This window comes from Salminus brasiliensis, chromosome 3, assembly GCF_030463535.1.
Source record: "Salminus brasiliensis chromosome 3, fSalBra1.hap2, whole genome shotgun sequence".
Lineage (NCBI taxonomy): Eukaryota > Metazoa > Chordata > Actinopteri > Characiformes > Bryconidae > Salminus > Salminus brasiliensis.
The window spans coordinates 45760975-45784123 of record NC_132880.1 but is presented as its reverse complement, the minus strand read 5'-3'; the positions used below and the strand labels follow the sequence as shown (position 1 = coordinate 45784123).

Below are 23149 nucleotides of genomic sequence, written 5' to 3'. Positions count from 1 at the left end.
TTATGAAGATTCACAATATTCATAATATACATTTTTTGAGCATGTCGGAGCATATAGTCCATGCCTGAAGAATAATAAGAATAATAACCAATTAAACTTTTACAAAGAGCTTAATTAGTTCTGTTTAATTGGATGGAGTGCATGCAATTTTAAATAATAATCATAGTACAGGATAGTAAAGGATTGTAATCAAGAATGGAATAATATAAAGTAGGGATGCACCGATCCAGCTTTTTGCAGTTCCGATACTGATACAGATACATAAACTTTGCACATCGGTTGATACCCAAACCAATCCAATACCATTGTTAAACTAATTAAATGTATACTTCATCATGTGGGAGAGACTTAAGGCATCTGGATTGACTTAAACGTTACTTTACTAACTTTGTAAAACAAAATATAACAAATTAACACACTGATATAAATGTACCAAATTGCAAAATTATTTGTCACTAAAATAAACAATTGTGCAGGACACAGCATTCAAATTCAAAATACAAAAGAAGTCAAGCTTCTTAAAATATATTAAAGTAAATAAAATATATCAGACAAAACTGAAAATAAGTAGCTTCACTTTGTCAAACACACAAACAGTAATCAATCTTTTTTTTTAAATAAAATTAAAAATATAAATAAAATCTAGCAGCTGAACCTGAGAATAAATAAGTAACTTTGACAAACATTGCAAACATGTGAACATTTAGGTCAACCTCTCAACAGCAAATTATAGTTAAAGGATCCGTTTCATGAATTGGCCTAATTATCCGATACCCAATCCAGCTAATTTTGTTAATATTAGGGCCGATAATCGATCCTAATATCTGATCGGTGCATCTCTAGTATAAGGATAGCTGTATTTGAAATCTGACACTACTGGTGCAGTTTCTCCATGTCAAAATATTGTATATTGTGAAAATGGCTTTAAATATTGTGATATTGCTTTTGTTATTTTTGCCGTATCGTCCCAGCCATTGGTCCAGACTGTAAAGTGGACCGAACTGTGACCCCTAGTAGCCATTATTGAAATTAGCCAGACTGATAACATGTCCTGCCAGACACTGCTTCACTGATGCACTTCATTCAGTGATGCACTATTGGTGCAAAAGTATCCAGACACTGCTCTTAATGAGTGAGTTCAGCTACTATAACGGCATTGAAAAGCCTATAGCCTATTGCCTATTGCCATGCCATCCGGTAGGTAGAGGGGTATAAAGCCCTGCCTGTTCCAGAATCTAGCGTAAGGCCTTCGCAGAAGAGTAGAGGCAGTTACTGCAGCAAAGGGAAAACGACTCCCTGTTATTACCCTTGATTTCAAAGGCAGCTCTGAAGGAGGAGGTGTCCACAAACTTTTGCACATGGTGTATGTCGTAGGCTGTGCGTTTTAGCTGTCTGCTCAACGAGATACTGCGACCCTGAGCCACTCTATCAATCTTTAATGAGCAGCGATTCCCTTCTGGCTCAGACGAGCTACAGTCAGCTGTGGGCTCTTAAGTAGGGTACCATCCATATTGTCCACCCACAACAAAGACCAGGGGCTTAAACTTGGTTAGCTGCCCGCCATGCACACTCCCCCATAACACCCCCCCCACCCCCTCTCGGACGAGGGTTTCACCACCACATTGCAGAAAAGCAGTCTGGGCAGTCCTTTTACAAACATGGTCAGCTGAATTAGTAATGCGCTCTCCTTTGTTGTGCTGATGGTCCGAGCGGAATGGAGTGACGACGGCAGGTTGGTGGGAAAATCGGGGCTCCGCTATTGTCCGGCCAGACATCCTGCCGCAAAAAAGAAAAAAAAGCCGGTTGCTATGGCAACACCTTTCCTTGCTACACAGGACACAGGCCTGGCTCCTGCCGTTATGCCAGCGATGTCAGGCTCGTCCACATGGTGGGCCATATTGAAACTTTTTCATGGGAGCCACAGGCTTGACGCACATTCACGTATCCTGGGGAAAAAAGAAGGGGAAGTTCATCTGAAAGCTGTCGACCTTGCGCTGGAGGTTATTACACCAGCCTCCGCGTCGGTGCTAAAGGTTTTTAATGAAATACTCACTATATAAATATGTACTTTAGGCTTTTATGTAGATGTTTATTGGCATATGTTGTACATTTTAGCAAAAATACTGTATATTGTTGTTGTTATTGTTATAAAAAAAAAGTATCTCTATTTTGGACATTTTTCACTTTTGAAGTCTAGCAGTTGTCCTTTTTGCTGTCAGAACTAGCTAGTGTCGTGATGAATGGCCGAATAAAAATTCTCCAAAATGACTAGGAATAAAATCTTTTGACTTTTTGACTTCTGTTGAACGTTAAGCAGTTTTTTTTTTCATTGCTGTTGCTGTTTTGGAGATATGGTTGGATGTGGTTGGTTTGATTGTGGCCAACACTGATTATATGCAAGTGACCATCAGGCCCCCCACCCACTACCACCCATACCAGGCCAGCGGCACACCCTCCTACCACTGCTACCTGTTTAATGACCATGTTAAAACCTAAATGGACTCGTAACTATCTGCACTATTAATATCACCACTATTAACTATCTGATATACCTGGTTTGGTCATTTTTATCATTAATGTTTAAATAGTTCTGATCAGAGGAGGACGGGTCGGGTCCCCCTTGTGAGTCTTGGTTCCTCCCAAGGTTTCTTCCTCCAGCTCTGAGGGAGTTTCTCCTTGCCACTGTCGCCGTTGGCTTGCTCACTGGGGGTCTTTGATCCTTCATGTCTTCTGACGTTTTTTTTTTCGTCTCTGTCTTTTACTAATTAATAATTATGTAAAGCTGCTTTGTGACGACAACAGTTGTAAAAAGCTATATAAATAAATCTGACTTGAAGTAAGAGCGTTCACATGCAAAAATGGAGTGCTGAGTTACCTGCAGAAATGATACGGCCTAGTATAGTCTGAATGGACAGGTGAGAGCAACAGAACTAGTTTGTAATGAAAGGTGATGCTTGATGTTCTAGACTTGCAGACCTCGTCCATGATCTGCTCAGAGAAGCACATTGGGGGATGTATCTTATCACGGTAATGCTGAATATGGTCATATCGCCCAGCCCTATATGGAAATCTCTGACTGTAATCCCAATATCGGATCATCAGGCTATCAGTGCTGATCAGCTGCCTATAAAATATAAACACACACACACACACACTCCTCTCCTGTTCAGTGTTCATAGAGCTTCAGTTTCTCATTGCTCACATCCAGCCCACACCACAGCGAGTGCATCAGGCTGCTCCTGGGTGGTGGATGATCAGACTGAAGGTTTGCAGGTGTTCAATGTGTCATTTTATTAACTCCAGTGGAGTAAAAGTGAATTACACTCCTCACCAGTAGGGGGAGCCCAGAAGCCAGAAAATACCAATTCGTCATATAATGCTGCTTTGAGAGGCTAGCTGTGATAGCTGTTCACAGGAGGTCCTTCTGCAGGTTTAATGCAAATGTTTAGTGAAAAATAAAGTTTACATAATTCAAATATAAAAAATATATAGTCGACCAGCCAAGGCATGTTGTGTGCTGTAACTTCTGGCTAAAATTCTAGGCTAACATTGCTAACAGACACTGGATTTGGACTCTCACCGGTCTCATTTCATTAATTACATGTCCAAAATCTTCATTTGCTTGCTATCAAAATCTGTCAAAAAGCTACACAAACAAGTTTACTGTACATTAATGATTTAGTCGACACTATTTCTACATTAAAGCTAAAATTAGAGCAGTACAATTAATTTAGTATAGACTAAAGGACGCTGTACTGTGTTCTAAACCGCATAGATGTGTCTGCTTGAAACAAATGAAGATCCGAGTGTGTTTTGAGTCGACTGAGAGACGGTATCGGGTGTTTATTTACAGAGCTGAGACTGATGACCGTCTTTGTTGAGTGTTTGTTAGCAGTGTTAGCCTAGCATTTCCTGCTCTAAAGTAAAAAAGCTAAGCTCCAATATCAAAGGTTTCAATATGGACTTCTTTTGCTTACTTTTTAGATCAGTCAAGTTAGATTCTATCAGATCAAAGAAAGATCAAACCCAGTTTAAAATGGCCATTTGAAAAATGTAGGCCCAGGGGTCACGGGTTCAAATCCCAAGCCATGCCGCTTTGCTAACGGCAGCCGGAGTCTGAGAGAGCACAGCTGGTGGCGGCATGGTCTCCCCTCGTCACTCTTGAAGTGATGTTGACCGAAACAGGCGTCTGTTAGCTGGTGTGGCAGGGCAGGGGCCCTGGTGCTGTCCTCGGAGTGTGTCGGCTGGCCGGCAACAGTGAAAAAAGGCGATGGCTGGCTTTGCAGGTAATGGAGGTGACCTGGAAGTCAAGTGCTTCTAGCCCTCCTAGTGTCGGGAGAATTGCTGGCGCCAGGGGAAGCTACGAACGGGTGGCTTAATTGGCAGCACAGAATTAGGAGAAAAGGGGTGTTCAACAAATTCAACAAACCAATAAAAAATATATAGACGGAAAAAGTGTCTAGCATATTGATGTTTCTACTTTTCGGCCTAACTTTTGACTTATAGGTCTTGAATACGACTCTTTTACTTTTAATATTTATTTATTTTTATTAAATTCTAGTAGTTTATAGCAGCTCGATTCAGACATTTAGAGGTAGTTATGGGTTTTTTGTTATTCCTATTCAAGGTGCACGTATTTGTCACGTTACAGTATACACTGTCCTCCGCATTTAACCCATCTGTGGTAGTGAACACACACACACTCACTAGTGAACTAGGGGCAGTGAGTACACACACACCCAGGTGGCCATCCGACTCCAGCGCCCAGGGAGCAGAGAGGGTAAAGGGCCTTGCTCAAGGGTCCAACAGTGGCAGCTTGCTGAGCTCGGGAATCGAACACACAACCTTGTTATCGATAGCCCGGCGCTCTAACCGCTGAGCCACCACTGCCCCCTATTCCGTATAGGAATAGCTGTATATCCTGTGGCTGGGAGGTGAATTGTGTGGCTGTCGGAGCTGTAATGGTGCCTCTTGACTCTTGTATGAATGATGGCACTTTCGGTCTCTTGGAGTCCCCAGTTGAGTAACGACAGCAGAGCACTAACAGCAGAGCCCGCACTTACCGTCATCAAGATAATATCCTGAAGAGTTAGCAAGCGGTGAATAGTCTCTCGCTCTTGCTCTTGCTCTCTCTTATACGGGCACACTCTTTATCTCTCTCTCTCTCTCTTTCTGACGGGCGAGTGAGAGAGTTTATGCATGCAGAGGCATCGTCTCTCTTCCTGTGAAATTCTCTTGGAGCGCATCTGGACCCTTCCCGGGGAGAGACGGATGCGCTGTGGCAGAGAAGGAATCCGCTGGGAAAAGTGACGTTCCAACTCCTGTTGTCAGATTGTGTTTCCTGTACACGACACCGGTCAAAAGTTTTAGAACACCTAGGCCATGCTCCTGAGAAAAATGTGGGGTGTTCTAAAACTTTTGACCAGTAGAGTGGTGGAGTATGATACTGTGCTCTCAGTGTATTATTGAGTCTCACCATTCTCACCTACAGTGTGTGATCTGGTCTGCGCTAGCTTAAATCTGGCATTTGGCCCATGCTGTCTATCCCTACCAGTGAGCGTTTTAATCAGCATCTGCTGTTTCCGCTGTGTGTTTGGACCTGTGTGGGTTTAATATCACTAAGATAGAGCACTCACACACACACACACACACACTCTCATAGTCTTGGCTGTGCTTCAAAGCTCTGAATCAAAATTACTCTATCAGGGGACGGACCGTGAGACAGATATACACACACACACACACACACACACAGACACAAACAGTCTTTTATACAGCCCTGCCTCCTGCTTACTGCCTCTGCATTCTCTATCAGGCAGAGAATGGCAGGTTGCCATCCAGAAACCCAGACGGAAACCTCTGTTTATTCCTCTTCACTTGTGAATGAGCCGGCAGCAGATTGATCATAGTTTGTCTGTTGAACCTCACTGAACTCACAGAGGTCTCCATAAACCAGCGACCATCAACCTTACCCCTGGAGATCTACTTTAGTGCGCAACCCCAATCAACCCCCAGTCTAGCTGGTGAAGTGGTTGATGTGGCGCAACAGATAACACCACTACCTGCCAGTTTTGATTCCCGGTCTGGGTGACTGTGCTGCGCTACACCAATAAGACTCCTCACACTACATTGGACCACCTCTGTAATATGAGGATAAGGCCTCACCTCTGAATAAGAGCGTCAGCTAAATACTGTAAATGTAAATGTAACCCCACCTGATGGACCTCATTTGATTAGCTGAGTGAAGTGTGTTTAGATTTGGCTTGGAGGTGAAACCCAGAAGGAAGTCCAAGTAGGGGGTTGGTGACCACTGCAATAACCTGTGATTATGTGCCTGAAACCTCTGGACAGGACTGTATGTGCAAACATGTTGTTGTGCAGACTGCTAATAAGACTTAAGCTTGGAGGCGTTAATGTATGACACACTGGTCTGGGTTACGTTTGGAGTGTGACGCATGTCCCGGTCTAGACCTGTTGTTTAGTGCCCCTGACCACAACATTGGCCACTTTTTGGCCACTGAAAATGGCAAATATTTAGAATATTCATTTTCTTTGCCTCTCTTTCCTCTAACAAACTGCTAGACTAGTTGGTCAGAGTTGGTGCCAGCTGTGGGTCTCAGAGCACCAGCTGTAAGAATCTGTGAAGTCTCATGCTCCAGCTGCACGGCTCAAAAAGCTCAAAAGGCAAATGCAACTAAATAGGGTTAGCATCCACATTCCATCACTTCGGACGTGATTCCTTTAGCTTTCCGAGTGTTTCTGCGGTCAGCATTGTTTGCTGGATTATGTGGTTAGTGGTGTTTGTTAGCTCTGCTTTGTTCTGCTACTCACTGCACTGGGCTGAGTAATGGACTCTGGGGGGGTATTCGGTTAGTGGCGTTTGTTAGCTCTGCTTTGTTCTGCTACTCACTGCACTGGGCTGAGTAATGGACTCTGGGGAGGGGTATTCGGTTAGTGGCGTTTGTTAGCTCTGCTTTGTTCTGCTACTCACTGCACTGGGCTGAGTAATGGACTCTGGGGGGGGTATTCGGTTAGTGGCGTTTGTTAGCTCTGCTTTGTTCTGCTACTCACTGCACTGGGCTGAGTAATGGACTCTGGGGAGGGGTATTCGGTTAGTGGCGTTTGTTAGCTCTGCTTTGTTCTGCTACTCACTGCACTGGGCTGAGTAATGGACTCTGGGGAGGGGTATTCGGTTAGTGTTTTTTTGGTAGCTCTGCTTTGTTCTGCTACTCACTGCACTGGGCTGAGTAATGGACTCTGGGGAGGGGTATTCGGTTAGTGTTTTTTTGGTAGCTCTGCTTTGTTCTGCTACTCACTGCACTGGGCTGAGTAATGGACTGTGGGGAGGGGTATTCGGTTAGTGTTTTTTTGGTAGCTCTGCTTTGTTCTGCTACTCACTGCACTGGGCTGAGTAATGGACTCTGGGGAGGGGTATTCAGTTAGTGGCGTTTGTTAGCTCTGCTTTGTTCTGCTACTCACTGCACTGGGCTGAGTAATGGACTCTGGGGAGGGGTATTCGGTTAGTGTTTTTTTGGTAGCTCTGCTGTGTTTTGCTACTCACTGCACTGGTTAGGACACCCGGCTATTGGTGACAGGGTTGTGGGTTTGAGACCCAGGCCCTTGTGCAAGGCCCACCACTCTGGGCATGTGTGTTGGATCACTAGTGTGTATCTGATCAAGCTCAATAGTTCCATCTAGAGAGACATTTCGCTGCATTTGCTGCAAATTTTGGTTGAAAATTGGGCGATACTGATACATCGCTGGCCAGTTTTTCCTATATCTGAGCACTTGGGGTGGACTCTGTGTATCATGACTATGTAATCATTATTAATCAGTCATTAGTTCATGTTTTTACTGTTCTTAATTTAACCATCCAGTGTTCACCAGAGGAGGACGGGCTCCTCCTTCAAGTCTTGGTTCCTTTCTAGGTTTCTTCCTCTTCTTGCTCTGAGGGAGTTTTTCCTGCCACTGTCTCCATTGGCTTGGTCACTTGGGGGTCGGACCCAGATCTCTGTCAAGCTGCTATATAAATAAACTTGAACTTAGTTTTGGCCGCAAGACTCATTGACTTGGTGGCCCGAATGGCTAGTGCAAATGTTTATCCAACCCTGAGCATCATGTCATGCCGATCTGATTTATGCGGATTCCCACTTTTGCATTAGCTGCCATATAAATAAATAGAATGCATCTAATCGTGCCCATCTCCACAATCCTCACGTTTCCTCATGCCTGAATGCCTTGTTGCACCACTTCTGAAAAGGTATATTCAGCTCAAGTCCTACGGATTCTGTCCTAGTGCAGCTCAAGACTGAATTTAGTGCTTCATACCACTTCCCTCCCACCAGAGCACGCACCATAAATCACAGTCTGTCTGGAAATAATAATAATAGGTTCGAAACACAGCTTTGGTTGGAGTCGATTGCGTCCTTCTCGATATGGAATTTGGGCTGAAGGAAGCTTTACTGCTGAATAAGCCTGCATGCGAAGCCTGTTTTTCACATGAACACTACAGCCTTTCAGTCTTTGGAGATTTGCTGCTGAGGTCAGATACTTCCGTTAAGCTTCCTGTGAAGTCTCGGTGGATGCCTGAGAGAATGTAGATGATGTACTTGTATTTGCGCTCTCCAGCCACACATACATGCATACATACATACCTGAGATGTGCACTGAGCTCTGCTTTACTTAGTCCTTGACTGCGTCCCAATTTCATATGTAGCGTAGACTATAGACCAAGTACACTAATCTTAGTAGCGCAGGTATCTCAGGTTAATGCACTAAAAATTAACATCCTAACCCGTTTCATACTAACAGGAAGTAATGAGGCGTTGCTATGCCAACATGCGTCACTGCAAGTTCTCTGACCGGCATTGGCCCTGCACTTGCTGCAACTTTACCATACGAGTAGCTCCTCCCTCTGTTTCACATTGCATAGTGGGACAATGGTGTGAGTATGGTTGTGGATGTTTGCGTATGCTCAACTGTGACTCTTCCCTCTATACTTCATGCTTAAAAACTAGTTGGTATTAGGGCTGGGCGACGTGGAATAATATTATATCATGATATTTAAAGACATTTTCACAATACGCAATATTTATTATTATATAATAATAAATATAATCGCAGACAAAAGGCATGGATGCAGGATGGACATCATCATAAAAATGATGATTCAAATGCTGTCCTGTGCTGAATACAGTGCCCCTCAAAACCTTCAGTATTTTAAAATGTTCTTATTTAGTCAAGTGTTAAACAATTGCAGAATATATCTGATATTTTAGATTCTTTAAAGTAGGCACCTCTTGCACATCTTGGCATTTTTTTCAGCCTCCGGACTCATAACTCAGAGCAAGGGTGGGGGGTGTTGGTAATCCAGACGACTAAGGCACTGTCACTGTGATTAGAGGATGTTGTTGGTTCGAATCCCATTCATGCTGCTAGCCATCGGCAGCCGGAGCCCCGAGAGAGCACAATTTGCCTTTCTCTCTGTAGGGTGAGAAGATGGTGCTTGCCGTCACTGGCGTCTGGTAGCCGGGGCGTCTTGTAGCCGCTGTGTTGGAGCCATCAGGGATGTTGCATGTGAGGTGGGGATGGGGGGGTATTTGCCTTTCTAAAGTGGGGAGAAAATAGGGGGAAAAAACCTCGCGTTATTTAACCAGCAGTGCCCTCGACCCGTCATCAACCCTTAATAAGTAATCCAGCTCGGAGAAACCACTAAATCCACACACACAGCCTTCAGCAGCCTGCTCTGTTTACTCAAGTGCAGCGGAAACAAGGAGGAGGGGCAAGCAAGGGATCATGCAGGCATGGTGGTATCTGAGCGGTATCCCTGGTTTAAAAACAATACTAAATGAACCACCAGTCTTTACAGCAGACTATTTGGGTCTGCAAGTGAGGAATGTGGATTTTTACGGGTTCATGTGAAAGCTTTACTCCATATAAGGTTGAACTGCTTTGGGCATGAGCTAATGGCTTCTTCATGCCATGTAGTGCACTTGACGTCAAATAGGGAGCGAATTTGGCTTCATCCCATAAAGGTGGTGATGGAGTGATGGGCACAGTGCGTACCGTGGAATGACTGAAAATGGCCGTGCCTCTGAAAGTGTGAGTCATGCTTTGCGGATTGGAAGCGCTAATTGTGGTTGGAGTCTTTCTTTAAATAAACCACTAAGGCTTAAATAGGAGCAGAAGTGGAGAGGAAATGCTGTGTGTATGTGCTGCCAGGTTGGAATGAAGTTTTATGCGGTGCGGTGCAGAGCCAGGTTTGTATTCACTCCAGAAATAAGGCTTTGGCTTGGTGAGAGGTTTTCTTCGCGTATACATTATTTAGACTAAAGGGAATGGCTTCAGATGCATTACACCGTATAAAGAGAGAGCTAAACTGAGTTGACGGAATGGTGCCTGGAAATAACCTATGGACGAAGTTGGTTTCGAGAGGAAAATGGGTCACGCCATTTCGCAGTCTCTGTACTGCGTTCCTGATGCCGGATCTTTGGTTAAAAGACAAAGCACCCGTGTCTGTTTCGTGCTCTGCTTTGGGTTTAGTTCTGTTGTCGGTAGTAAATTAGTCATTCATCCACATGTGAAGCTCTCAACCGTGTGATGAGGCTTGTTTTGGTGCTTTCGGTTCAGGGAAAAAAACCCCAGAACTTTGTCATCTGACTTCTGTTTTCTGGAAGTTGCACGTCAGTGTTTTTGGAAGCGCTTAGCCGGAGTTGCGGGGTCGGATATTAACCTGCTTTAGGCCTGTTTTAGTTGTGCCGTTGCATAATTGAAGATTATGGAAATCCATCGCTAGACTTGAGAAGCCAAACCGCATTTATGCTAATCAGCTCTTGCCCTGACATTGAATCCACATCAAAGGAGCATATAGCATCACTCAGCTGGTCAGCTGTAGCTCAGTGTACAGCTCCTGCTGGCCTCTATAATAAGCATAGAAGAGCTCTAATAAGTAATCTGTTATGCCCCAGTATGTGATGGGGGGTGGTACTGTGTTTGAACTTGCCAGTTTTGGCACATTTTGAACATTACAGTATTTCCACCCTGTCCAAGTGAAAGAGGAAACATCACTGGAAAACAAAGATTTTGATGTATACAGTCAAATGCAAACAAATGGGTAAAGTTATATATATTCTCTACGATAACACACATCAGCGCATTTTAATAAAGACTTGCTCTCCATTTGCTTAATTTAATATTGTAGGAAGAAAAGGCAAAGTGTTCTGGTTTATTACTTGGTGTGTATCATTAAATAGAAACTATGCTGTAAAACTAGCGTGAAATAAGAATTTTAAGTTTGCTTCTTGTTTATGTAAACACTGAAACCCTGTTTTGTTCTCGGGGTCAGGTAGCAGATCTCTAGAGTGAACTTCAGACGGAAAAATAAAACTAACTATAGGAGTAGGTGACCTTCAGACCGTATAAACAGATTTTTTTTTTTTCACTTTTGATTTTCTAACTGAGAAAATCAAAATAGAGGTCAAGATGATTTTCTAACTATAGAAATAAATGTCCTACTTTGGATGGTTTACTAATAAAAGATCATTTTTGTAACTTGAAGTCTATATGCTTTTCTAACCATAGAAATAGGAGAGTTTCGTAACTAGCGAAATGGATGGCTTTCTAACTGTACAAGTAGTTGGTTTTCTACTTATAGAAGACGTTTTTCTAACTATAGAGGATTTTCTACCTATAGAAATAAAATATGTAACTATAGAGGATTTTCTACCTATAGAAATAAAATATGTAACTATAGAGGATTTTCTACCTATAGAAATAAAATATTTTCTAACTATAGAGGATATTCTACCTATAGAAATAAAAGATTCTCTTAAAGTGATTTTCTGCTTGTAGAAATAGGATTTTATAACTGTAGATAATTTTCAACCCACTATAGAGTATTTTCTACCTATAGAAATAGCTGCTTTTCTAACTATAGAGGATTTTCTACCTATAGAAATAGCTGCTTTTCTAACTATAGAGGATTTTCTACCTATGGACAAATGATTTTCTAACTTTAGAAGTAGATTATTTCCTAACTACAGAGGCTTTTCTAACCATCGAATTGGATGACTTTTATAGGAAAGTTATTTATCAGTATGAGCAGATTGTTTTCTACCTATAGAAATAGACGATTTTCTAGCTGTGGAATTAGATGAGCAGTCCTGAATGGAGAAGAGCTAAACAAATGGATGTTCACATCGCTGCCGGTGTTTCCGGCTTCCTGTCCATAAGCCGTAGCTGGCTGCTGCAGTGGTGTTCCAGCTGAGAGAGGAGGGCTTTTGTTTTGTCAAAAGAGCAGGCAGGCCAGCAGTTCAACCCCTAACCTCACTGTGCAAGGGAACGAGATTAGCGGCCCTCCAGGAAGCATGAGTGCCTGTTCGCTTGACAGGCACACACACACACACACACACACACACACACACACACACACAGGCTCCCCTGACAAGCCCATCGTTCCCACTTAATCCCCATCAACTCAAGGCATTCTTGTTGAACTGATGGTGAGGGTAAGCCAGGCTGGGAATAGCCCTCACTGACTAATAGTAATATCAAACAGAAGCTCTTTAGAAGCAAGAACCTTTACTAGAACTAGTACATGGTTTCTAACACAGGGTCCTGGGGTCACCTCTGTCCTGCACATCATGTATCCCTCTGGCTTAACACTCCAGCTTCAGCTCAGAAAACAGGCTGTATTAGTTGGATCAGGTGTGTTGACCATTTTTAAACCCTAGGGAGCTGAACATGGGCTCATACTTCAGTTCCATGCCTTCAGATGACATAAGCTACCTGTTAGTTTCATCACAGCTACTGGATAATTTATAGTGGGTACTATAATCAATCAAATCAATAGGCTTTAGGCCTATGCTCCCAGCTCTAAAAGGGTTCTACGCACCCATAAAAGAGGCTTCTTTGACCCGTAACAAGGATGCACCCCGTCGTGGTGCTATGTGGAGATGTTTTTAAAGAGTTTCCACCAATGTGAAGATCTTTTAACCTCTTTAACCAGTCAAAGAACCATTAAACCTTCACACGGTTCTTTAAGGTGTCATCTAGAACTAGACTATATGAACATTCATTGTTTCTTCTGAAATCAAGGATATTAAAATGAGTTTATCCCACCCCACCTCACCTCATCCCCAACTCCCAGAGTGATCCCAAAAGTATTGGATGGAACTCCTCCACAGCTCAATGCTGCTGGGGGGCTTTATACCCCTCTAGCCCACGCCTGGCATTATTAGGCAGCATGGTGGCAATAGGTTCATGCTTACCTGCTCCAGAGAGTCCTCTTCTATTGGCAGTGGATGTGTGCATTGCATTTGTCAGCAATGGATGCAACTAAAAGTAGCTAAGTGCATTAATTAGAAGGGGTGTCCACAAACATTTGGACATATAGGGTGAATAGATCCTCTTAAAGAACCCTTAAAGAACTGTTGGCATCGGTCATTTGATGGTAGGAATTAAAAGCATCTACTGAAGAATCGACTTGCTGCTTTCATTAGCAGCATGTCGCCTTTTTTCCCTCGTAAACGTAATTGGGAAACAGTCTGGAAATGTTTTGCCGTCTGTCTAGACAGACAGCAGTGGATCAGCTTAGTGAGGGTCTGCTGGGCAGTGCTTTGATTAGCGCAGGCCCGTATGGATGACACAGATCAAGCCCAGTGGGGATGCACACAGCCTGGAGGGCTGCAGCCGTGCACCCAGCCTCTCCCTGGCCCACACACCACTCTCAGTGGTCCTGGAGTTGCCGTTCTGTCTGCAACAGCTGATAAATGAGACTGTATTAGGTGGAAGTGGATGTAGGAAAGTAGGAAAGGCAGAAACCGAGCTGGGTCCCACTGCTGTAATGTGTTGGCAGATATCCCAATGTACAGTGATATGAAAAAAGAATATGTATATATGTGTGTGTGTGTATGTATGTATGTATGTATGTATGTATATATATATATATATACACACACACACACACACACATGGAACACCCTTAATAATAAATATGGACATATCAATATTTGATCTACTTTAAACAGTATCTATAGATAAGGCTGCAATATGCAAACCCATCATATACGCGAATATGTCCAAATATTTGTGGACACCCCTTCTAATAAAGGCATGTTAATTACTTAAATTTGCACCGGTTGCTGACACAGATGTATGAAAACAGAGTAGAGAAGTTGAGAAGTATTGCCAAAAGAATAGGACTCTCTGGAGCAGATAAACATGAACATATCGGCATCATGCTGCCTAATGCCACCCATGGCCTAGAGTGGTATAAAGCCCCCCAGCATTGATTCACACACTGTTCTCTGGAATGATGGATGGATGGTGCTCTATCCAGTAATTTAGGAAGGAGTTGGGGATGATGAGGTGGGGTGGTGATCATCATCCTCCAACCTCCTCCTGATCTTGCTAAACAGCAATGCACCTCCAACATCTAGCAGAAAGCCTTCCTCCCTGGACAGTAGAGACAGACAGACACTCCAACAAAAGCAGGATAAGCTCTTTTTAGGACCCTTGATTTCAGAAAAAGCAGTGAATGAGTACATGTCCCAATACTTTTGTCAATATAGTGTATCATATGATGCAGACAAGATTCGGAATCAGTGTGTTACCCATAATTCTGCTGATCTATTTACATCAGAGCCTCACCAGTCTGCATGGATTAGTATAGTATATCCTACAGGCCCTGTACCTGCCTGAAGCCCTCTTGTGCATCTTTTACACAGTACATGTCTCTGCACGCAAGAGTCAGCAGTTTTCCCCTCCAGAGTAATTATCTGTGGCCTCAGCTTTGACCTTGAATAATGGACGCTGTAGTTGGGATGTATGCGATTAAGCACGAGTCAATAAACTAGAACTCATTACTGAGCTGCACCTGGAGTTCAGGATTACAGTGCTGAAATGAATGTTTCACCTTGGTTGAGATCCCCACGCTGACCGTGATGTGCTGCTGGGTAGGAGCAGAGGGGTGCATGTGTTTAAAAGTGTTCTACAGGTCCTACAGTGGAGAGCTGCACCTCACGGGGATGAAAATGAGCACCAGTACTAGTTTTTAAGGAGCTATAAATTCAGTAATAATACTAATATCCATTATAATTAAGGCTTTATTTTAAAGAACTCAAATTAGGGCTTTATTAAGATCTTGTTTTTTGTAGACATTTCTAATTCATTCATTATGCATTTCAGATTTCATTATGACCTTTTTTTAGCAGATTTTTGGAGGCCGGTTGTGTCTAATCATTACTAACTGCACTTATAGTTGCGTTGTTTCTTGTCATAATACACAATAAATAACCTCAACTCCTTTATTTACCTTCTGAGAACGTCCAAACTGCTGCTGCTGCCGGCTGAGAATGATTAACATCGTGGACTGGATTGGGATTAAAATTGCCAAACTTGCCGATACCCGAACCATTCAGATATGACTGACTCACCCCACCAAGGGTTTGTCATGTTACCCTTTATGGTGTTTCCTGCTCAAGTCTACACGATCAGAGTTTAGTCCTGTAATGAAGATTTAGCGCTTGGCCACTACTAACATACTGCTGCTTCCCCCGCCTGTAAAGATGGTCTTCAAGGCAGCGTCCCTGCCTGGTCAGCAGAACATTGTTGAGATAAATCCATCGAGCCTTAATAGAGAAAACCGTTCAGCCCCTAACGAGAACAGATAGCAGATAGATTGTGGGTTGACTAGTGGAAGACGTTTAGCCTCACGCAGGGTTCTGGTCCCGTTTGTGCTGTGTGAAAGCCCAGAGCAGTAACTGTGTGTGTGTGTGTGTGTGTGTGTGTGTGTGTGTGTGTGTGTGTGTGTGTGTGTGTATGTATTAGTGGTGGTGAGATCCTTTGTTTAACTCAGTCCCTGCAGATTATCCGTCAGATTTACTGCCTCATAGGAATGCTGGGAACTCCAGCTAGGCCACTCTAATGTGAGAGTCACGTGAGCGCATGGCCCCGGGGAGGCGACAGGGTGACGTCTTACTCCCGATCTCCGGAGGCTTGTCTCAGCAAGCCCCAGCCCCAGCCCCAGCTCCAGCCCCAGCCCCAGCCCCAGCTCCAGCCCCAGCCCCTGCCCCAGCCCCTGCCCCTGCCCCTGCCCCTGCCCCTGCCCCTGCCCCTGCCCCAGCCCCAGCTCCAGCTCCAGCCCCAGCCCCAGCATCAGCCCCGAACAAAAAGCCACTAATCATTATTTGCAGGGTGGAAATCGGAGTGCCTCGTACCCAGTATGCTGGAGTACATCCCGAATACTGCTCACACTACACTGGCTGCTTTCACTTCTTACTGATAGACAGACTGGTTGCTCAACTCACCCTTTGGCCTAGTTTCACATTTGCTTTTAATGCATTGGAATCAGTAAGTACCAGGCCAGCAGCTCCATGTCCATATTAGGCATTTCTGACCAGTGTAGTAGGGATGGGTGTGCTGCTGCTTTTTTTTTTTTTTGTTTGTTTTTTGGAAAATGGACATCCAAACTTTTTGTATTTGGTTTGTATTTGTTGACTTCAGTCAATCAATGAATCATTCAACCACCTATTTATTCATGTATTTATTTATTTATTTATTTCATGTACAATGAGGAAATAGTAATATTAAATCAAATAAAAAGGAAAATTATCTGAATAATAGAAAATTGAGAGTATAATATAAATCTATAAAACAATGTAAGGTTGTTTTTGTCTTAAGAGAACAAATAAAATACATATATATATATTATATACTTTATTATATATTACTTTAAAAAGGTCAGAACAAAAGTCAACGTTATGACTGTGGAAAAAACAAATAAAAATATTTTATAATCAGTTATAATATAAATTATAAATAAATTCAGCTACTTTAAGTTGCACCCATTGCTGACACAGATGTGCAAATGCACGCACACAGCTTGTCTGGCCCCTGTAGAGAAGTATTGCCAATAGAATAGGACTCTCTGGAGCAGATCAACATGAACCTATTGGCACCATGCTGCCTAATGCCAGGCGTGGGCTAGAGGAGTATAAAGCCTCCCAGCATTGAGCTGTGGAGCAGTGGAAGAGCTGTGTCCTCTAGAAAGGTAGTTGGGGCTCCATCCAGTACGTTTGAGATAAGATGGGGATGGGGTAGGGTGGAGATCGACCAACATCTTGACCTCACTAACTCTTTTTAATACTCTTGATTTCAGAAGAAAGAATGAATGAGCGGGTGTCCCAATACTTTTGTCTGTATAGTGTGCTACACAGTAAATAGAACTTCAGAGAATGCTGAGACACATACAGCTGACAATTCCTCTCACCTTAAGTGAGGGCACTTGAAATATGAAGATAAATGTCTAAATCTACCAAACGATCAGGACTCTTGAAATATGTGAATATTAGCATTTTCATTTTTTTATTACAGTAATTTTTTTGTTTATTATTTATTTATTTATTTATATATTATTTGTTTTAAATCTTTGTTTTATCTTCATCTTCATCCCTGGCGGTCTGCAAGTCTACTCGCAAAGAGCTGAGCAGGCCGGCCGGCCGGCCACCAGACACAAGAAATTCCCCTTGAGTGGTGGTGCTTCGGCTGAGAGCTGCAATGTCGGCCCCCAGCTCAATGGGTCTTTGTTCGGGCAGCGGGAGCTCCACGAAACCCCCCCCTGCCAGCGAGGGGCCGCTGATTGTGACGCCTATTGAGTGCTTCACAATGGAGTTGGGTGACAGACTGTAGAGACGGACGGAGGGAGGGAGGGAAGGAAAGGGAGGGATGAAATCAAAGGGGGAGGAAATGCCCACTTGGATGGTGTGCTCTAGTGCCACCTGGTGGTGAGGTAACAAGCAGGCGTCAGAAGTAAAGAAGGACATGTTGACTGGTCATCTGTGTTTTTACGTCCATTTACAGGTCAGTTAACATTTAACCATATATAGCTCTATACCAGTACTGGCCTCATGCCCGTGTGGACCAGTGGTGCAGAAGTGCTGTATATACCAACTATATTGAATGCAGTAAGTCCAGTACAATGAATCAAAGTACAAATAGCCATAACATTAGTACCACCTGCCTATTATTGAGTAGATCTAATAGTCGAAGCATGGACTTCTGAAGCACAAGACCTCTGAAGACCTCAGCTAGACTGATGTTGGCAGCAGTCCTGTAAGTTGTGAGGTGGGGCCGCCATGGAGTCCTAGGTGTTCGCCCGTTCACCGGTTGTCCTCTCTTGGACCATTTTGGTTGGTAGATACTGACCACTGCATGCCAGACCAGTTTGGTTCTTGTCGGTGTCTCTGATCCTTACATTTGCCCATTTATCCTGCTCCTAACACCAACGTCACCTTCAAAAACTGACCGTTCACTCGCTGCCCAATGAGTAAATCCCACCCCATTGATGAAGCCCCTGTAGATGAAGATGAGCAGTGTTTTTCACTTCAACTTCACATCGGTGGTTCTAATGTAATGGCAGATTGATGTGTAAGTACAGTACTGTGCACATAGTGTACTTTCACACCTCCGCAGGTAGACTGCAGGAAGGCTCTTCTGGCGGTAGCGTCAGAAGGCCTACTGTTGATGTTGTGGGGCAGCGCATTCCCCACGTGGCCTGACTCTGGAGTAGGTCAGTAGGAGCTGTTGGACGATCGATTTGTTTGTCTCGGCAGCACAGCGGCTTCTGTTTTAACAGCCCATCAGTGTGAACGCGAGTGTTGGGTTTCAGCGTAGGGGGCTATTGATCCTCATATGACCTCGACTGGTCTGTGTGTTTCCCCTCCTAGAGAACCAGCCTGTAACTACCTGGACTGTTCAGTACCTGGAGGTCAGACGCACTGTTAAATATACAGCTCTGAATTGGGAATGCTGCTCCAGTGGTAGTTAAAATGGCAATAATCAGATTTTCTGACCTTCAAATGTAGATGCTTCTCAGTCTGATGCTTCTTTAGTTTGATATGTCTGAGGTTTAGATCAGACCGGCTTCTCCAAAATCCTCTCCAACTATGTATTAAACATCTGCAGCTGATGTTCTGCACCTGATTCTGATCTGACTTTGCATGTTTGAAGTAGTTATACATTTTTTATTTGATTATTTAAATCACCTCCATCTCTCAATATTAAATATTAAATATGCTACATGGACAAAAGTATTGGGACACCTGCTTATTTATTGTTTCTTCCAAAATCAAGGGTATTTCCTGCTTTTGTTGGCATAACTGTCTCTACTGTCCAGGGAAGAAGGCTTTCTACTAGATTTTGGAGGAGTATTGGTGTGAGGAATTGATTGCATTCAGCCACAAGAGCATTAGTGAGGTCAGGAAGTTGGATGATCACCATTTCACCTTCAACTCCCGAAAGTATTGGACAGAGCACCATCCATCATTCAACAATGCTGTGGCTGTATGCTACTCTGGCCCATGCCTGGCGTTAGTCATGGTGCCAATAGGTTTTCATGGGGTGTCCTAATTTTTTCACCTTACAGAGCATAGAAAATATCTGAATAGCTGATTTCTTTCAAAGCTTCGAAGCAAACTCTTCTCCATAACGCAATGTTTTCTCATCCCAGCCTGCTGATCGCAGTGTCCTCAGAGGCGCCTCTGTTTAGGTCATCATGGCGTTGGAGTTTCTGTATGGAGGCTTCTCCATTGGCTTCTCTGCTGTTGTGTGCAGCGCTGAAAGCATTTCTGACTTCTTCCACAGGGTTGCCAGGTTGTCTGTGCAGGGGCTTTCTTCCTAGACTATGCATGACCACCATTCTGTTCTTCCACCTCCTCCTCATGCCCGCTCTCTCTTTGTCCCTCCACAGCGCCGGCATTGCTGTTGGTTTCTACGGGAACGGAGAGACCTGCGATGGAGTGAACCGACTCACTTACTCGCTGCGCCACGCCAACCGCACCGTGGCCGGAGTGCAGAGGCTGGTAAGGGTCTGATCAACGGCCTGCTGCTAAAACACACTGTGCCACACCTCCCTCAACTTCCTCTGTTCTTTTACAGGATGGCACACAAGATTTACCTTGTCTTTACAGGCAGCCTCCTGTCCTGCTAACAACCGTTTGTCTGTAAACATTAATTGATCATGATTGTCTGATCCTGAATCATTTGTATGAGATCCTGAATCATTTATTGTAGATACTGAACCATTAATTGTAGATACTGAATCTTTTATTGCAGACACTATCATTCATTGGAAAAACCAAATCATCATTTTTGTAGATACTGCACCATTTTTACTTGATACTAAATTATGTATCGGAGATACTGAGTCATTTATTGTACATACCGAATCATTTGTATTAGGTACTGAATCACGTATAGTAGATAATGCATCGTTTTTACTCGATACTGAATCATTTGTTGTAGATAACGTATCATTTCTACTCGATACTGAATCATTTATTGTAGATAATGTATCATTTGTACTAGATACTGAATCAGTTATTGTAGATAATGTATCAGTTGTACTAGATACTGAATCAGTTATTGTAGGTAATGTATAATTATTACTCGATACTGAATCATTCATTGAAGATACTGAATCTTTAATTACAGCTATGGCATCATGTACTGAATCATTTCTTGTAGACATGATATAATTAGTATTAGATACTGAATCATTTGTTTTAGATAGAGAATCATTTATTGTACATACTAAATAATTTATATTAGATACTGAATCATTTATTGTTGACACTATCATTTATATTAGATACTGAATCATTTATTGTTGACACTATCATTTATATTAGATACTGAATCATTCATTGTAGAGGCTGAATCTTTTTTGCAGATGCAGCATCATTCATTGTGAAGACCAAACCATTTATAGTAGATACAAAATCCTGGATTGTGTATACCACATCATTATACTAGACACTGAAGCATTTGTTTTAGATACTAAATAATTTATAGAAGTTTCTGAATAACGTTTTTGTTCTTCAAATTAAAACTAAAAAGCCCAGGGTTCTAGATATTAACGTTTTATTCTATTTAACTCCAGTTGCATCGTTTGTGTTGTAGTGGCCCGTTGCCTCAGTACGACTCATTTATATAGCCACTGTTTATACGCCTTCAGTGTGAACATTGTTTTGAAGAATACTGACAGTAAGATGATTGAGTCATATTACCATTATCATCCATTGTGCCTGTATTAATGGCATGTAGCATTTTCCAAGCTCTAACGGCTGTTGGTTAAGTCAAGTCAAAATGATTTGGATGGCGCTTTTTACAGTAAGTTACAATCAGTAATTAGTAAAAGACAAAAAATCGACAACATAAACATACATGAAAATTCTAAGACCCCCAGTGAACAGCCAGAGACCACAGTGGCAAGAACTCCCTCAGAGCTGGAGGAAGAAACCTTGAGAGGAACCAAGATTCAGAAGGGGGACCCAACCCATCCTCCTCTGGTCAGAACTATTTAAACATTAATGATAAAAATTATCATACCACCTAAACCGATGTACTGCTCAGATGTGCAACATAATCATAATATAATAATCATGCTGTAGTCATGCTGCAAATTAATATAGTCATGGCAGGTCAGAGTAATGAGAGTAGGTTAAGGCCTCTAAAACTAGCCACACCCACATGTTCCCATTTTAGCAGTGCTACAGCTTCAGTCTCAGGTGTTAAGAAATGTAAAGGAACGTGCTGCGTCGTCCTGAGAAGTGCATGAAATTGTGTCTGTTCTCAAACATTGGCTGTGATGTGAGCCTCTGGAACATGGAGATATGTGCTTAACAGAGATGTGTGTGGGTGTTTGTGTAGGTATCAGAAAGCACCACCTCCCTGAACCAGACTGTAGACGAGAATCTGCAGCGTTTGGAGAGCCAGTACTCGAAGCACACGGACTACCTGTCCATTGTACAGAAGCTTCAGGGCCAGCTGGACGAGCTGGTCAAACAGATGGTGGAGATCCCCTTCTGGAACAATCCCAACATCTCCCTGGAGGACCTGGCCATCAAGATTGAGCTCTACGACTGGTACAGGTCAGCACTCCGGACTCTTTGGTCTGTAGCGTGTTGGAAAGGGTGCGTGCGTTTGTCGGGGGGTTGTTTGTGTACTTTGCGACGGAAAGGTTGTTTGTTCATGGGTGTTGGGGAATCTGTCGCTCTGAAAGTTCGGTGTTCAGACTCGAGTATGTAAATGAACTAAGAGAAGGGAGAAAAGAGCTGAAAGAATTGCTGGCTGTCACGTCGAGCGTGAACAGTGCTCTCTTAGAGAGAGTGTAAATTAGCATTCTACTCACTCTCTGCATCTGTCAGCCTCTTGTCACCATTTACATTTCTCTCTGAGAGAATCTCTGTGTAGGGATTTGGGCTCCTTTTTTCCCCTCAGTGCTTGCAAAAAAAAAAAACTTGCTTTCCAAACCTGGGAGGGGGCGGGGGGTGGTGGAGGGAGGGGGGATGAAAACCCAAAATCAAAACCATGTCTTAGGATGCCACAGTTTCGGTGTCGTCAGCATTCCAGTGTGTTTTATTTATGCCCCAGATCCCATCCAAGACAAATGGAGGAGAATGGAAGCAATTACATTTGATATGGCCAATAACTTGTGGTAGCCCAGCCAAAACTTCTGTATTAAAGGAGTAGTTTGATGATGAATGCAATTTACACAATTTCCTTCTTACCCCAAATGTAGTCAATCAGCCGAGGTTGGCAGTTGGCTTCGTTAGTTTTGCACTGGAGCAATGAGGCGCAGGTAGGGGCATTTTTTGAGGCATTATCAATGAGCATGGCACTATTCTGAAGCTGCCTGCTTCATAAACAAGTCCATAAGCTCTATAAGTTGTTTGTCAACATTTCTGCTAGAGCACCAGGCGAGGTTGTGACAAGGTCGTGGGTCCGATACCCAGCCTCAGCAGGTTGCCACTGTTGGGCACTGCAGGAATTGTGCAGAACCTTGCCTGGAAAAGTTCGTGTAGCGTCCAGCCCCGCCCTCAAAGATATCTGCGCTCGACCGATCAAACCGAAAAGAGCATCAGCGGTTGGGATCGGCCCCAATAGGGGTAGTGTTATTCCAACTGCATCGCATTGTGTATTAGCTGCTTTAGCCTTCCAGTATAATCCAGTGCAAAGCTCAAACCCAGCAAACATCTCTGATAGATTACATTCGGGGGGAAATATAAGCTTTCCTGCAGAAGTTTTGGCCGTGCTGCCACAAATTGTCGGACATCAAAAGCAGCAACTGCTTCCGTTCTTGAGGATGGAA

At 43.3% G+C, this 23149-nt stretch overlaps 1 protein-coding gene across 4 annotated transcripts in view; it reads left to right on the top strand.

The window, feature by feature from the left end:
* The window catches only part of ttyh3a (tweety family member 3a), an 80852-nt gene that overhangs the window by 23762 nt on the left and 33941 nt on the right, over nt 1-23149 (top strand). For all 4 annotated transcript variants that reach the window (XM_072676373.1, XM_072676372.1, XM_072676375.1 and 1 more), the window contains exons 3-4: nt 19748-19859; nt 21709-21929. In XM_072676373.1, coding sequence (XP_072532474.1) covers nt 19748-19859; nt 21709-21929 — 333 coding nt within the window. The remainder of the gene's footprint in view (nt 1-19747; nt 19860-21708; nt 21930-23149) is intronic.